Source organism: Hyaloscypha bicolor (assembly GCF_002865645.1).
Source record: "Hyaloscypha bicolor E unplaced genomic scaffold K444scaffold_113, whole genome shotgun sequence".
Taxonomy (NCBI): domain Eukaryota; kingdom Fungi; phylum Ascomycota; class Leotiomycetes; order Helotiales; family Hyaloscyphaceae; genus Hyaloscypha; species Hyaloscypha bicolor.
Window position 1 is genome coordinate 98,591 of NW_020194615.1, and position 13,380 is coordinate 111,970.

The 13,380-nt window shown below is 49.0% G+C and overlaps 4 protein-coding genes across 4 annotated transcripts; 1 reads left to right on the forward strand and 3 right to left on the reverse strand.

Annotated features, from left to right (window-relative positions):
* Positions 1-1,261: 1,261 nt before the first annotated feature.
* On the reverse strand, positions 1,262-3,153 carry K444DRAFT_564605 (uncharacterized protein). The gene is made up of 3 exons (XM_024877072.1): positions 2,015-3,153; positions 1,848-1,954; positions 1,262-1,781 (listed from the first exon to the last, which is right to left on the reverse strand). Exons 1-3 carry the CDS (start codon positions 2,877-2,879, stop codon positions 1,440-1,442), a joined length of 1,314 nt encoding a protein of 437 aa, XP_024734655.1. The 5' UTR covers positions 2,880-3,153; the 3' UTR covers positions 1,262-1,439.
* Positions 3,154-3,602: 449 nt separating this feature from the next.
* On the forward strand, positions 3,603-3,920 carry K444DRAFT_631497 (uncharacterized protein; the record flags this gene model as incomplete). The annotated part of the gene is made up of 1 exon (XM_024883368.1): positions 3,603-3,920. The coding sequence occupies one exon, from the start codon at positions 3,603-3,605 to the stop codon at positions 3,918-3,920; it is 318 nt and encodes a 105-aa protein (XP_024734656.1).
* A 21-nt stretch (positions 3,921-3,941) lies between these two features.
* Positions 3,942-6,154, reverse strand: K444DRAFT_653740 (MFS nicotinic acid transporter-like protein). Its single transcript, XM_024885891.1, has 4 exons — positions 5,571-6,154; positions 5,431-5,522; positions 5,031-5,381; positions 3,942-4,979 (listed from the first exon to the last, which is right to left on the reverse strand). Exons 1-4 carry the CDS (start codon positions 5,767-5,769, stop codon positions 4,149-4,151), a joined length of 1,473 nt encoding a protein of 490 aa, XP_024734657.1. The 5' UTR covers positions 5,770-6,154; the 3' UTR covers positions 3,942-4,148.
* Positions 6,155-6,823: 669 nt separating this feature from the next.
* Positions 6,824-11,060, reverse strand: K444DRAFT_664901 (uncharacterized protein; the record flags this gene model as incomplete). The annotated part of the gene is made up of 5 exons (XM_024887021.1): positions 10,227-11,060; positions 8,160-10,175; positions 7,421-8,067; positions 7,122-7,365; positions 6,824-7,035 (listed from the first exon to the last, which is right to left on the reverse strand). Exons 1-5 carry the CDS (start codon positions 10,807-10,809, stop codon positions 6,824-6,826), a joined length of 3,702 nt encoding a protein of 1,233 aa, XP_024734658.1. The 5' UTR covers positions 10,810-11,060.
* Between the last annotated feature and the right edge of the window lie 2,320 nt (positions 11,061-13,380).

Consider the following 13,380-nt stretch of genomic DNA (forward strand, 5'->3'; position numbering starts at 1 on the left):
CCAAGGTCTGCGGGAATAAACATGTCAGCTATTGGTCTCATCAGGGTTGATAATGTCTGAGGCCTACCAACGGGGTCATCTTCCTCGTTTAACAACGGAATTGATTTCTCCATAAGTGAAGTCGTTAAATGGCATTAGTCTTCAAGCAGCGTGAAGTCCGTTAATGAACTCAAAGGCGCCGCTTTGAAATCAGAGCGCAGCTAAACCTGCATTAGCTTCTGATGTTCTATCTACCCAATCATAAGGAGCTGAGAATGGTTGCACGTGGCCATCGTCTTTGGCCTTGGCGTACTCCACAACAACTTCAAAATTCCAAACAAAAACCTTTGTCATTTTTTAAGATGGTTGGATGAAAGGAATACAAAGGATTTCAAATGCTAAATATTTATTACACAATAACACTTTATAGGCAATAGAAGTGTTGAACTCTTGAAGTGTTGTGATTGGGGTAAGAAACCTGACGTCAAGGACGAGAGAGCATTGATATATTTATGGGCTGTCTTGCAAAAAAGGATTTGAAGTGGTCATGAATTGTTCATTTCAAGTCGCTGTCTAGGTGTAACACTTAATTTCTAGTAGGAGAGAAGAAGATTCTGTGGATAGCAACAGTTTGTAAGAGAGAAACGAGGAATAAAATGGGATCCGCAGATTTTCTTTCGGGTTCTTGAAAAGAAAGCACGAGATGGAGCCTCTCATGCAATGACAACGACTTTGGAGAGTCATGATTCACAAACCAAACCCCGAGCAACGATAACGGTTTGACTTTGAGGCGTGACGCAAGCTTCGATTTGTTGAAGAGCATAATCACAGCTCTTAGAGCTAACACAGCTTGCAAATAAACCTATCTCACTTCCCTCTTCTCCTCCCCTTCCCTCCCCCTCCCTCTCTTTCCTTCATCTGCACCGCTTTATATTAGAAATTCAACTTCTAAAATATCAAAACACCGAAGCAAGACAAAATTAGGGCCAAATGTCAGCATATTCTCAACGAGATTTCTAAACAGAAACAGAAAAATACCTCGTGATGTAGGATATCCCCCTCGCTCCAGCTCAGAAAATTAGGTTTGCTCCTCATGCTAGCCCATCTTATACTTTCGATATGGAAGCGCCAGATAGCGAGCGAGGAGAGACTGCCTTGCACCTGCAAAGCCAGACAAAACCACATTCGAGAGGGGGTGTGTTCCTAGGATACGAAGTTGTGGTTGCGCTATAATGTGAGTGCTTCGAGGGCCCTATGGATTCAACGCGAGAGAAAATGAATCGTTGATCTTCTTTCCTCTCCCTCTGAATTTCCGCAGACATTGGTGACAATAAATGTGTAGAGGAAAATTGAATCCACCCCAGTGAATGATGTAATTTGAAGAGAGGAGGGCGTGAGCATTCACTTGTGAATTCCAAAAGCACAAACCTTACATACTATCATATTCTACATCCCCAGAATCAAAAACCGACAGGCACCTCCTCCATCAACCACTCATCCATTCTCCCTGTCCAAGGCCACGTCGCATGAATCGTTCCATCCTCAGTCCGTGTGATATTCGCTTTCGTTCCTCCTATCGTGAAACTAGCCAAATGTGGCAAATTCGCAACCACGATATTCCCGCCTTCCTCTGTTGCTTCGGCTCCTTCCTTGGTGACTTGACGTAGGTATATCCTGCCCTCCTTGCCAAAATAGACATTTCCACAGCCGGGTCCACCGTTGAAACCAAGACCTAAACTGGAAGAAGGTGGAAGAGCAAGATGCGTTAGATTTTCAAATCCGGTTAGCATGTCCAGCACAGCCTAAACCGATTTTATTAGCGTCTGATCGTACCGTAGTTTGGTAAGGTTAAGAGAATATAATCTTACTTTTAGTCTTCCGGTATCACCCGTGTTCACACCCGTGTAGTCTATTTCTCTCCCCAAAGAGCCAAATAGCCCGAGGCTTTCTATCTGGGGCATAGACTTTATGACTTCTACAACGACTCGTCAGATCCACCTCCTCACCTGCTTGGGCTGGGAAGACAAATACATACCTGAGATGAGTGATGGAGTCCACCCACTATGCCCACCCGACATAGAAAACCGCTTCAGTTTAGGCGTCGATACCGCAGCTTGAATAAGCATCAATCCCCAGTCGCGGTTATCAGGCATATATCCATGATACCACATAAAACCACCACCATTCTTGAGCCTCTCCAGATTCGGACACATACCCACCAGATAATGGCTGGAAGGTCCAGGCTCAAGGTGCTTGATGGACGGCAGAGTCAGGTTTCGCGACTTGAATGCTTCCTCGAAGATGTGAGTGTCTTCTTTACGAATATCCCATTTAAGTGTTTCGAGGTTCATCATGGACTCCAGGACGTCCCCAAAAAGAGTCAAGAGCTGTTCTGGTGGTTTAGGCGGCTCGAGGATCTTCAGATACTGATCTGAATATTTCCCGTCATGCACATAGATGCCGACTTCCATCGTCTTGGCTTGGGTGAGTGCTCGCTGACACCGGTTTATCTCGCCAAGTCTCTCGAGAGCATTCGGCCAGCCGGGACGCGAGATTCCTGCGCGATTGTTGTCGATTTCAAGGTAGTCGAAAATATCAAGTGGTATTTCGAGCCCTTCTCCACCGTTTTTGGTTTCTATCCCTGTTTCGTTCGATTCTGGGTCAGGACCAGAGCATAAGAAGGCCTCTGCGTTTGGAAGCCTCTCGAGCTTGCGCTGATTGGCGAGAATCCATGGGTGTCTTGCATCGAGGATAAATTGAGGTACTGTGGATCGTCGAAATGGGTTCTCAATGAGGTCCTTCAAGGGTTGCTGGAAGCTGGCTAGCCAGGTCTGAACAGATGAGACGCCGAGGAGCGCCATCGTGGTGGGGATCAGTAAGATAAAAGCGCCGAGCTTCATTATTGAAAAAATATGAGGATGGGAAGAATCAGAAAAGGAAATATTTGGTGGTTATAGGTCAAATTTGTTGAAATCTGGCATTTGCTACTCTGCTGGTGCCTGCTGGTGCCTGTTCAACACGTATCGTTGGTTTGACATGTAAGACTGATCGATCAAAACCGGAGTTAGAGGGACGTGGCGGCTTGTTTCCAACCCATGCCTTGACACCAGGATAGAGCTCAGGTTTGGAATCAAAGGTCGGTCGTGTTGAGGAAGGTTGTATTAATTTGGGCGCTGGGGGCAGGGCGGGGCGGGTTAACAGGGAAGGATCCCTCCCCATGTGTCCGCATACCGTAAGCTTAGTAATCATAGTTCTTAAATAAAGGGGGAAGATGTAAAACAACTCCCCACTGCCAGAAACACACCTTGAGAGAACATGGTTTGCAATATAACCTCCGACTGGAACCTCTCTGAGATTAAACCTCAAGCGTTCCATATTACATCAAATGCGCAAATATACCACTGCAAAGGGGGCTATCAGGTATACAAGATGGTGTATTGTGGTGGTCAACGCGAACTTGACCTGATGCTCGTAGCAGGAGACTTCTCTGTCCACCTCTTGGAGAGAGCCATCGAGCCCATCTATGGTGACGGCGATGGAATGACAGGCTACATTATGAAGCGCGATACTCCTCTAGATATCAAGCTTGTTGATCCCAGCTAACGTAAAGCATTACGCAAGGCATGATCTCCGTTATTCAAGAACTACACGGCAAAGGCAGTGCGCACGGCGACATCAAGCCCGCAAACATGCTCATCTGCTCTGATGGCCAGATTCGACTTTGCGATTTCACGGAAGTGAGACCACGCGATGAAGTTTTCGGTGATGGAGAAGGGATGACGACCTTAATTATCTTTCTCAAATGCCAGAATATGGACTACGCCAGTGAGTGGGACCCAGCGCCAGTGGAAGAGGATGATCTGTTTGCGCTTGGGTTGGGCATTTGGCAGTTGCGGAAAGGGGATGTGCCGTTTGGTGATGTATATATGGATGATATTTAACTGCTTTGAGATGAGAAAAGCCGGCTTCAAGTTTCACGTTACGGTTGGCAATCGATTACATGAGCGCATCGACCTTCAATACTATCATTGAGGTTGAGTAGATGAATATAACGGCTAAGGCTCTTCACTCTATGCAAAGAAACTAGAACTTTCATGTTTCTCAAAGGTTAGACCAAGAATGAGGCAATGAAAAGTATCTTTCACAAATCTCTCGAAACTTCATCGAACTTAGGTCTGGAACTCCCATCTCACATCCTCATCACTCCTCACCACCTCCTCTTCAGCCACCTCCCCACCCTCCCTCTTCTCACTCTTAATCTTATTCTCCCTCCTCAAAGATACCCACAGCGTCCCCGTCACCAAAAGATTAGCAACCAAATACCCCAACGCAAACCCATGCCCCAAATGCCATCTTGGACTCGTCTTCGGCCTATAAAGTTGCGTTCCAAGTACTGCCCCAAGATTCCCAATCGTGATCGTCATCGCGGTAGCAGTAGCCCGCTTCGTCTGCCCACTCACATTCGCCGTCGCCCAACTGAGTACAATTGCACAACTGGGGTAAATCCCGGCAGCAGCGAAAATCGTGCTGAGATAACTTACGCCGGGCTTTTCGATGGGCACAGTGAGAAGGATGATGTACCCGATGATTGCGAGTGAGGAAGAGGCGAGGATGAATGGGGAGCAGCGATGGGTCTTCTCGGCCAGGATGGCGACGATTACGGTGAGGATTGTGGCCACGGCGTAGGGTGGGACGGTGAGTAGTTGGGCTTGGGCGGCTGTATATCCTAGTTCTGTGATGAGGGTGGGGAGGAAGAGGGAGAGTGTGTATAATGGCAAAGACATGGTATGGAAGCCGGGGCCGTAGAGCCAGCATTTGTAGTCCTTGAGCGCGGCGAGGACGTTGGTCCAGGCGAAGGGTTCGCTGTTATTAGCGTCGGTGCCTTTGAGGCGTGCGTGGATGAATGCTCGCTCCGGCTCGTTGAGGAATGGCGCGGTGGAAGGGTAGTTGTGGATGAAGAGATATGCTACGAGGGCGATGACTACAGTCAGTAGACCTTCCTAATGCATATGTCAGCTCTAGATATCAATTATCATCCTCGGAGGACTCACAAGAATGAAAATCCACCGCCAACCATTATAATTTGCAACCCCCTTCATGAACCCAATCCCATAAGCAAAAATTCCACCAAAAGCACCAGCCAGCGAAGCAGCAGAGAAGAAAAGCGCAACTCTGTAATGACTCTCCGTCCTCTTATACCACATCGAAAGGTGGAACACCACACCAGGAAATAGTCCACTCTCAGTGACGCCAAGGAAGAATCGTGCTGCGAGGAAACCGCCGAAGTTCTGCGAGACACCCATTAATGTGGCGACGATGCCCCAGAGGAGCATCAGCGTGGGAAGCCAGAGCTTGGGCGTCGTCCGCTTGAGCATAATGTTGCAGGGGATTTCGAAGAGGACCTTCGTTCATCAGCAAAACTATCTCATTTTTGGAGGGTGGAAAACTCACATATCCGATGAAATATATAGTTAATGCGAAGAGGTATTGGTTTCCCGTGATGTGTAGATCCTTTGTCAAGCCATCGAGTTTGGCATTGCCGACTTAAAGATGATCAGTGATTATTATTGAGGGAAGCGGGGAGGACATGCTGTTGCTTCGATCCAGAAATGAGAGCAAATAAAGCAGCGTCAACGGAGGAAAGAGTTTCAGATCCAGCATTCTCAACAAAGCTTTCTCATTGATGCCCGTCGGATTGGTCAGGGATTCATCTGATACCAGTGACGGGGCAGCACTTGCGTTTCCGTGATTCTCAAGCGCAACCTTCTCGTTTTCTGGCAAGGTCGACATCTTGCTCAAGGCTCAAAAGGTGCGGCACTGCCTTGAGTTGTTGAGATGTGATGCCGTCTGATGAAGGAGTTTTACATTTCAATCCCGCTATGATAACGGAAAACCCATTCAAAAACCAACTGACAATACGTCAAGATAAGAGACCCAGACTCTCACAACTTCAAGCCCGCAAATGACGACTTAAGAACCGGATGCTTCTATCCCTCTAGAATCCCTACCCATCCCCGCCCCACCCTATCGCATTCCTCCCACAATCTGGCATGCTGACTGCATCTCTGCCGGGTCGCGGCAGCCAGGGCGTATTTGGAAACTGATATGCAAGTTCAGGCAGGGGAAATGGCGGAGAGTGGTCGTTGTGTAGATAGCGGATGGTGAGACACCTAGACAAGATGTCGTGATCGTTGGATTTGAGTGTCGGGTCTCCACATTCGGCAGTTTGGAGCGCAGATCAGACTGCACGTGATGAGAACGACAAGAGCTTTGGCCTGTAAATATTTAGCCGTTTTGAGGGGAATACAGTGAGAGACATGGTCTACCGGGATGGGAATTGGAAAGCTGATTTGGTGATTTGGGAGAATACTGTAGCTGGAGAGTTGGGTTGAAATCGAGGTGGACCACCTCTGCGAACCACTTCGAACACCAAAATTGTCCTCTTTACTCATATTTAGAAGCTTCAAATTGTAGACTTGAAAATGTGTTGATTCATGATTATCTATCGCTCGGAGATGCTATCCCAGCACTCGTTTCAGAGGATCTGCTCCTCAGTGCTCACTGTTCTTTCTCGATGTTCTCAAGAAGACTGTCGATTGGGTATTGTGCCAAAGCCAGAAACACCTCTTTTCCCATGCAAGACCGTCCATGCAAGGATTACCATGATGCTGAAGTAATACACAGGGAAAGAAGGAGTAGTCCAGACTGTCGATCAGAGCCAAGTCGGCATCAATCGACAAAAGAGAAGGAAAGTGGGATCATGTAAATGTCGGTTGGGGTGGGTGTACACCGACAGAAATGGGGGAATTGGTGTTTTTACAAGTCGAGCTGTTGGTAAGTTCGCTCAGATGGTTGTGCCCTCTAACGCCAGGACCTTTGACTTATCGCCAAGGAATTTGGAGCGGTGGGCAACAATCTCAGACGCGATAATGTCAAAATCTCTAATCTTCCGCACTCGCAGGTCCATGAGAACTTGTCTTAATCCCTCGCAGAATTTCTCTCGCTGCTCTCCTGTGAATTCGTCGGGGGATCCAAGGGCAGTTAGAACTGCGTCATCTGCCACGCTACAAGTCAGCTTGACAGACCAGACGGAAAACCAAGAACGGGGAAAAGCTCGTGCCGGCTTTATATAACCCACGCACCGGGGAGCTTGGTGTCTCTGAAATGTTGAAAGTCGCACGTGGTATCGTTGCAAATACCCCCTGCTAATTCATAGCGGCAGAATTCTGCGTTAGGATCGATCTTGTGACTGTATGTCATGGATCTCAAACCTCCAGCAATGTCCTCTTTGAACTCGGGATGGAATCTGTACGCTCGAAATTGCTTTAAGGGGCTTTCGTAAGGAGTGAATAATTGAATCTTGTTTGAATCCTCCTTGGAGACATCCTAAAAGCTATTAGCAAACGCGGGGAAGTTAGGAGTATATAAAAAAGCCGTTTACTTCAAGAAGCGCTTGAGCAGTGCCATCGGCCAATGGCTGGATATAGTCAGTTGTGATTTCCCCATCCTCACTAATTGCCTGCGTCGAGTTAATTTCCGGTATAGATTCATCTGCGACTTCGTGGATAGATTCGGGTGGGGCAGGGCTGAATGGTGGTGACTCGGGAGCTTCAGTTGGGGCTGTCGCATCTGGCGGCTCGTAACCGTCGGACTCGCGGTCAGTAACTTCTGGAGCGGTACGGTTGAGCTCGGGCAAGTATTCCGGGCTTCGGTTGTCCTCCTCGATGGGTTCCGCAGGCACTTCCGGTGCTAATTGAGCTGGGTCGGGGGCGTACGAAACCTCCATGTCCATCACATGGCCGTCACGAGAATGGGAGTCTGCTTCCGCCCGTACTGCCTCCTGCAACGCCGCCTCGAGTGCTTGATCAGTTGGCTCGCTCTCGACAGAAGCCTCATTTGTCTCCATTGGTTCTAGTAAAGCGTTCTCAGCACGATCTTGATTGTCATCTGTATTTGTCGTAGGATTCGAGTCACCATTGAGGGCTGTTGCTTGTGTCGTGGCTTCGTTAGGTAGGCTGGCGGGGGTCTTGGATCGTGACGGAAGTCTCATTTGCGCGATCGGGGGCGAAGATGGTGGAACAGAGGGATCTATCGGGTAAGTTCGTGGCTTTGCGAGGTAGTGCTACACATAAGAAAAGGTGGGAAGTCGTGGAGTTGATCTTAAAGAACAGAAAACATACCATTGCTGCTCCGAGATTCTTGCTGGGTTAGAGTATTCAGTTTGTCCTTCTGCTCTTGAAGCTGGTCCTCTGCCTCTTGTCCGAGTCGTTCCATCTCCTCGGCAAGTCTTTGTTTGTCCTCCAAGCTCTTCTGAACAGCAGCTTCAATCTTTGCCATTTCAGCTCTCAACTGTTCCAACCTCGTTTGGTTCTGAAGAACCTCAGCTTCGACCAAGGGCAAGTCGGATGCTATCTTTTCACGACGTAGACGCTTTTGCTCGGCCTCGTTGCGCTTCAGCTCAGCAGCCTTTTCGATCTCGGCAGTTTGAGCATCCGCAAGCTTTTGCTGCTCCAGAGTGGCTTTGTTATCTGCAATGACGATTAAACTTTGCATTTTGATCGAAGCTGCAACTTTGCTTCCCAAATTGGGCTCTTCTGAAACATTGGCGTCTTTCGCCTCCGAGCCATTTGACTCAGAGGCTCGAGGGGTGAGAGTCCCACTCGGAGTCTTTCGAGCCCTCTTTCGTGCTTCCGCTTCGGCAATCTTCTTTTTCAACTCCTCTATCTCGCTCTCTTTTCGTATCAGAACGTCAGGTCTACCGAGGGAAGCTTTCGAAGACATCGAGGGAGTGTTGGTTGCGGAAGTATTTGGGGGTGTGAAAGGTTTACGGGTTGGAGGGTTCGTTGGCGGCATATTCTGAGCATTGGTAGATCGGGGATCGGACATCTTTCGGACGGAGTGCGCTGGTGAATCCTGGTCTGCTTGAGAATCGAGATCCATCGCAACATCCTCATCTTCGTCATCACTGAGATCGATTACCAAAGAGGGTCGTCCATCGTTGTGCGGGCTGTATCCGAATGGCCGCTTGAACGTGCTCATTGCGGGGAGAGGATCGTCGAAATCGGCAGCGACCGGACGCTTGCGTTGACTGCTTGGAAGGGGAGTAGGAAGAGCGACTTGCAGAGTTGGTTGTTGGCCAGGGCTTGCAGCAGCTGATGCTAGGAACAGACCCGGGATCATCAGAGGCTGTTGTTGCGTCTTGGGCTGCGGGTTTGGCTGCTGCGGTGCTACGGGTAGTTGTTCTGAAGGAATCGGTTGTGCAAAAGAGGTTTGCGGTTGAGCTTTCGCGATAGTTGGAGATTGTGGAGGTGAATTCGGCTTTTCAGATATAGACTCTGTAACCTTGGTTGCCTCTAGCTGGGGAGCTGGGACTAGTGCTACCAACGGGTTCATCTTGGCTGCCGCTTTCTGAGCGCGCTCTTCCCGTGACTTCCGAAGAGCGTCCATTTTAGTTTGTAAAGTCCGTTCTTTTTCCGTCATCATCGTTGACTTTACTGGAGCAGACGCTAGTACTGTATTGGTTGAAGGAGATAGCGATGCTTGCGGCATGCTTGTGCCTTTCGGCTGCTGCAAATTTGTGCCCAGCGATAATGACGAGGGACCATGTTGAGCATCGTTCAAACCAGCTGCCAGGCTACGTGTTCCGGTGCCATTGCGTTGTTCGTTGGAAGTTTGGGGGCCAGAGGCGAGGTAGATTCCATTCGGAGCTTTGGATGATGTCCGAGGCATCTTGAGATCATCAAAAAGTGCGTCCACAATATCCTCCTTGAACCCTTCATCGATGTATGTTTGATATCGGACATCGTAAGGCAAGAGATTGAGTATTGCTCCTTGAGCCTTCTTACGATACTCCGCGACTGATTTGCCATTTGCTGCACTAGCAAGCTGCCCGAGGGCTGGCTGACTGGGAGCCGGAGCTTGAATGCCACTATCCGCCTTCGGCGATGTGTGATATCCGTTTGCATAGGAATTATGTTGTGGCTGATTGGCTGTCCCATCCTGTGCCCATCCATACTGACTCTGTGGTGTCCCATTGATAGGATCTTGATTGTGGCTGGGTGCATATGCATTGCGTGCCTGAACTCCTCCTGGTTGCTCGTCATGGTCAGCTCCGCCAGGTGAAACGTACGGTGAGTAAGAGTCTGATTGTTGACGTCCCATCTGAGAGGTATTGTGACTGGGATAGTTGTAGTTTGCTGAAGTGTGTAAGTGAACGTGAAAGCAGTGGAAGTTTGAGCCGGAAATACCTTGGTAACCCGACTGTGGACTGTAGTCCTGAGCTCGGGAATACACAGCACGTTGTGCGGTATCCATGTAGCCAGTCCCATCATTTCCGCAGTAATGATTTGAGCCATAACCAATTGGGGGAGTATTGGTTGAAGCCCCAACATCTTCGAACTCTCCCTCGCTGAGGTCTGCTTGCTCAAAGGGCTTGGCTACCCCGGTGTTCTGGTGGTAGCTCTGCTGGTTCATGGCTTGGTGTTGGTAGTTTTGCGGGTTGGCTTGGGAGGCATTACCATAGCTGGCATATTGTGGGGGATTGTGTGGCGCCGTATACGAAGGCAGTGGGACAGAGTCCTGGTTCCAACCTTGGTATATTGGCAGAGGAGGAACTCCCGAGGCAACAGCTGCAGCGCTGAAGGTAGGTACAGCCCTATTGTATGAATAGGCTGCCATCGACGCGTCATAATTCGCAGCCATGTGCCCTGTGCGGCCATCGTCTCCTTGGATATATTGATTTGGGTATGTTGGGGGAAGGTAGGATGGGTTCGTCTGATCTCGAGCTCCATAGCTTGCGCCGTATGACGGCGTTGATGGATAGTCTGACATCGTCTTGTATGACGAGATTCATTCGTACGATGGACGATAGAGCTTGATGGTTAGTGACAGATATCTCGAGGTGCGGTCAACACTCGAGCGTCATTGTGCAACAAAAAGAAAGGGCTCTACAGAGGGTGAAAAGGGGCCGCAGAACGTCGAGTAAGAAACGCGATGGGAACAAAGACAACGCAGATCAGATTCTTCAACCGGAGGCTGATTGATGGTGGTCACTTGGACTTGGGAGGATTGTTGAAAAGTATGGGGAGCAAATGAAGCTGTCGCGCGCGGCTTGTTAAGGTTTGAAGACGATGCGCGCTAATTCAGAGCGGCGCCTTGCCTAAATCATCTTAGCGCATGAGCATGGGCCGCCACTTCCCTGCGCGTTGTTTACTTTCGGAGCTCACCCACTCACGACTCGTGCCCCCATCAACACACCAAAGGTCGACAGAGACAACGATAATCTTACAACCACCGCCTCTTTTTCATATGTGGTCGCGAATAATTGCGTCCCTCACATCGCTTTCTTGCTTTTGGCTTCTTTACGACTTTCCAACCTCGGTCTTTTACGCTCCCGACGATTGTATGGCTTGACGTTATTTTGCTTCTGTTTCGAACCGATACATGTTCATTTCGGTGGCTTGAACACCACGAAATGGCGTCACAAAAGCGCAATAATCCATTCTCAAGGACGGGCTCCCCATCACCAGTTCCAGGGAACACCAATGGCAGACCAAAGTCAACCATATTATCTTCGCCGTTGTCGGGCACCCAAAGCCCTCCTCACAATCGCAATCAGTCATTTTCTTCACTCGCGGGAGTTATGTCTCCTAATAATAATGCCACAGGGCGGTATCGCTCCAATTCAAAAACTGGCACACCTACTTCTAATACCTTTGCACCCTCATTTATCAAAGCCGAAGACATGCAGCGTGGCACAGAGGTGGTCAAAGGCATCGAGGGAGAAAACGACTTCTCGGGCAAGAGATACATTTGGCTGAAGGACCCGCAAACAGCGTTTGTGAAAGGCTGGATAGTTGAAGAGTTAGGCAATAACCAGATCTTGGTTCAGTGCGATGATGGCAGCGTAGGTCGGACACTGGGCTAGTGCGAGACATTGCTAACCCCATGTTAGCAACGAGAGGTCAGCGCGGACAGCGTTGACAAGGTAAATCCAGCCAAGTTCGACAAGGCTGATGATATGGCGGAACTCACGCACCTCAACGAAGCTTCGGTCGTCCACAATCTGCATATGAGATACCAGACAGACCTCATCTACACATACTCTGGGTTGTTCTTGGTCGCCATCAATCCATATTGCCCACTCCCAATCTACACAAACGAGTATATCAACATGTACAAAGGGCAAAGCCGGGAGGAAACGAAACCCCATATTTACGCCATGGCAGACGAGGCTTTCCGGAATTTGGTAGATGAAGGAGAGAACCAGAGCATTCTAGTAACTGGAGAATCTGGTGCCGGAAAGACCGAAAACACGAAGAAGGTCATCCAATATCTTGCGGCAGTTGCCCATTCGGACTCGCCAGTCAAGAACAAGACCCAGCACTCGAATCTTTCTCAACAAATCCTTCGAGCGAATCCGATATTGGAAGCTTTTGGTAATGCCCAGACGGTGAGAAATAACAACTCGTCGCGTTTTGGGAAATTTATCCGAATTGAGTTTACGAGGACTGGGACCATTGCTGGAGCCTTCATCGATTGGTATCTGCTCGAAAAGTCACGGGTGGTGCGGCTCAATTCCCACGAACGAAATTATCACGTATTCTATCAGCTATTGAAAGGGGCGGATCGTAAAATGAAACAAGATTTCCTGCTTGATGGCCTAGATGTTGAGGACTTTGCTTACACCAAAGATGGCCACGACACAATCGCAGGAGTCTCGGACCGAGACGAATGGAATTCATTGACTGAAGCTTTCGATATTGTTGGGTTCTCAGAGAAAGAGCAGGTCTCCATTCTTCGCACCATTGCTTCTGTGCTTCATCTTGGTAACATCAGCGTTGTAAAGGAGAGCAGAGCTGCCGATCAAGCACGGCTTGCTCCTGACGCCAGAACACAAGCGGAAAAGGTCTGCAAGCTGCTGGGAATGCCGGTTGAACCATTCCTCCAAGGGCTTCTGCATCCCCGAGTCAAAGCAGGCAGAGAATGGGTGGAAAAAGTCCAAACTCCAGAGCAGGTACGACTTTCGATCGACGCCTTAGCCAAAGGTATCTACGAGCGAAGCTTTGGCGACCTTGTCACTCGTGTCAACAAACAGCTTGACAGGACTGGTATGGGTCTAGATGATTCACATTTTATTGGAGTGCTTGATATTGCTGGATTCGAGATCTTCGAAGAGAACAGTTTCGAGCAACTGTGCATCAACTACACAAACGAGAAACTCCAGCAGTTCTTCAATCACCACATGTTCGTGCTAGAACAGGAGGAGTACGCTCGGGAACAGATTGAATGGAAATTCATCGATTTCGGCCACGATCTCCAACCCACGATTGATCTCATCGAGTTACCGAACCCAATCGGTATTTTCTCCTGTTTGGATGAAGACTGCGTCATGCCAAAGGC

What these genes read in the sequence shown, in the direction of transcription:
- K444DRAFT_653740 (XM_024885891.1), bottom strand. Translation starts at nt 5,769, where the DNA reads ATGTCGACCTTGCCAGAAAACGAGAAGGTTGCGCTTGAGAATCACGGA. An exon ending in ATTTCTGGATCGAAGCAACA is followed by an intron (nt 5,523 to 5,570) that starts GCATGTCCTCCC and finishes ATCATCTTTAAG; the next exon opens with TCGGCAATGCCAAACTCGAT. An exon ending in GGCGGTGGATTTTCATTCTT is followed by an intron (nt 4,980 to 5,030) that starts GTGAGTCCTCCG and finishes CATATGCATTAG; the next exon opens with GAAGGTCTACTGACTGTAGT.
- K444DRAFT_564605 (XM_024877072.1), bottom strand. Translation starts at nt 2,879, where the DNA reads ATGAAGCTCGGCGCTTTTATCTTACTGATCCCCACCACGATGGCGCTC. An exon ending in GACTCCATCACTCATCTCAG is followed by an intron (nt 1,955 to 2,014) that starts GTATGTATTTGT and finishes GAGTCGTTGTAG; the next exon opens with AAGTCATAAAGTCTATGCCC. An exon ending in GTGATACCGGAAGACTAAAA is followed by an intron (nt 1,782 to 1,847) that starts GTAAGATTATAT and finishes AAATCGGTTTAG; the next exon opens with GCTGTGCTGGACATGCTAAC.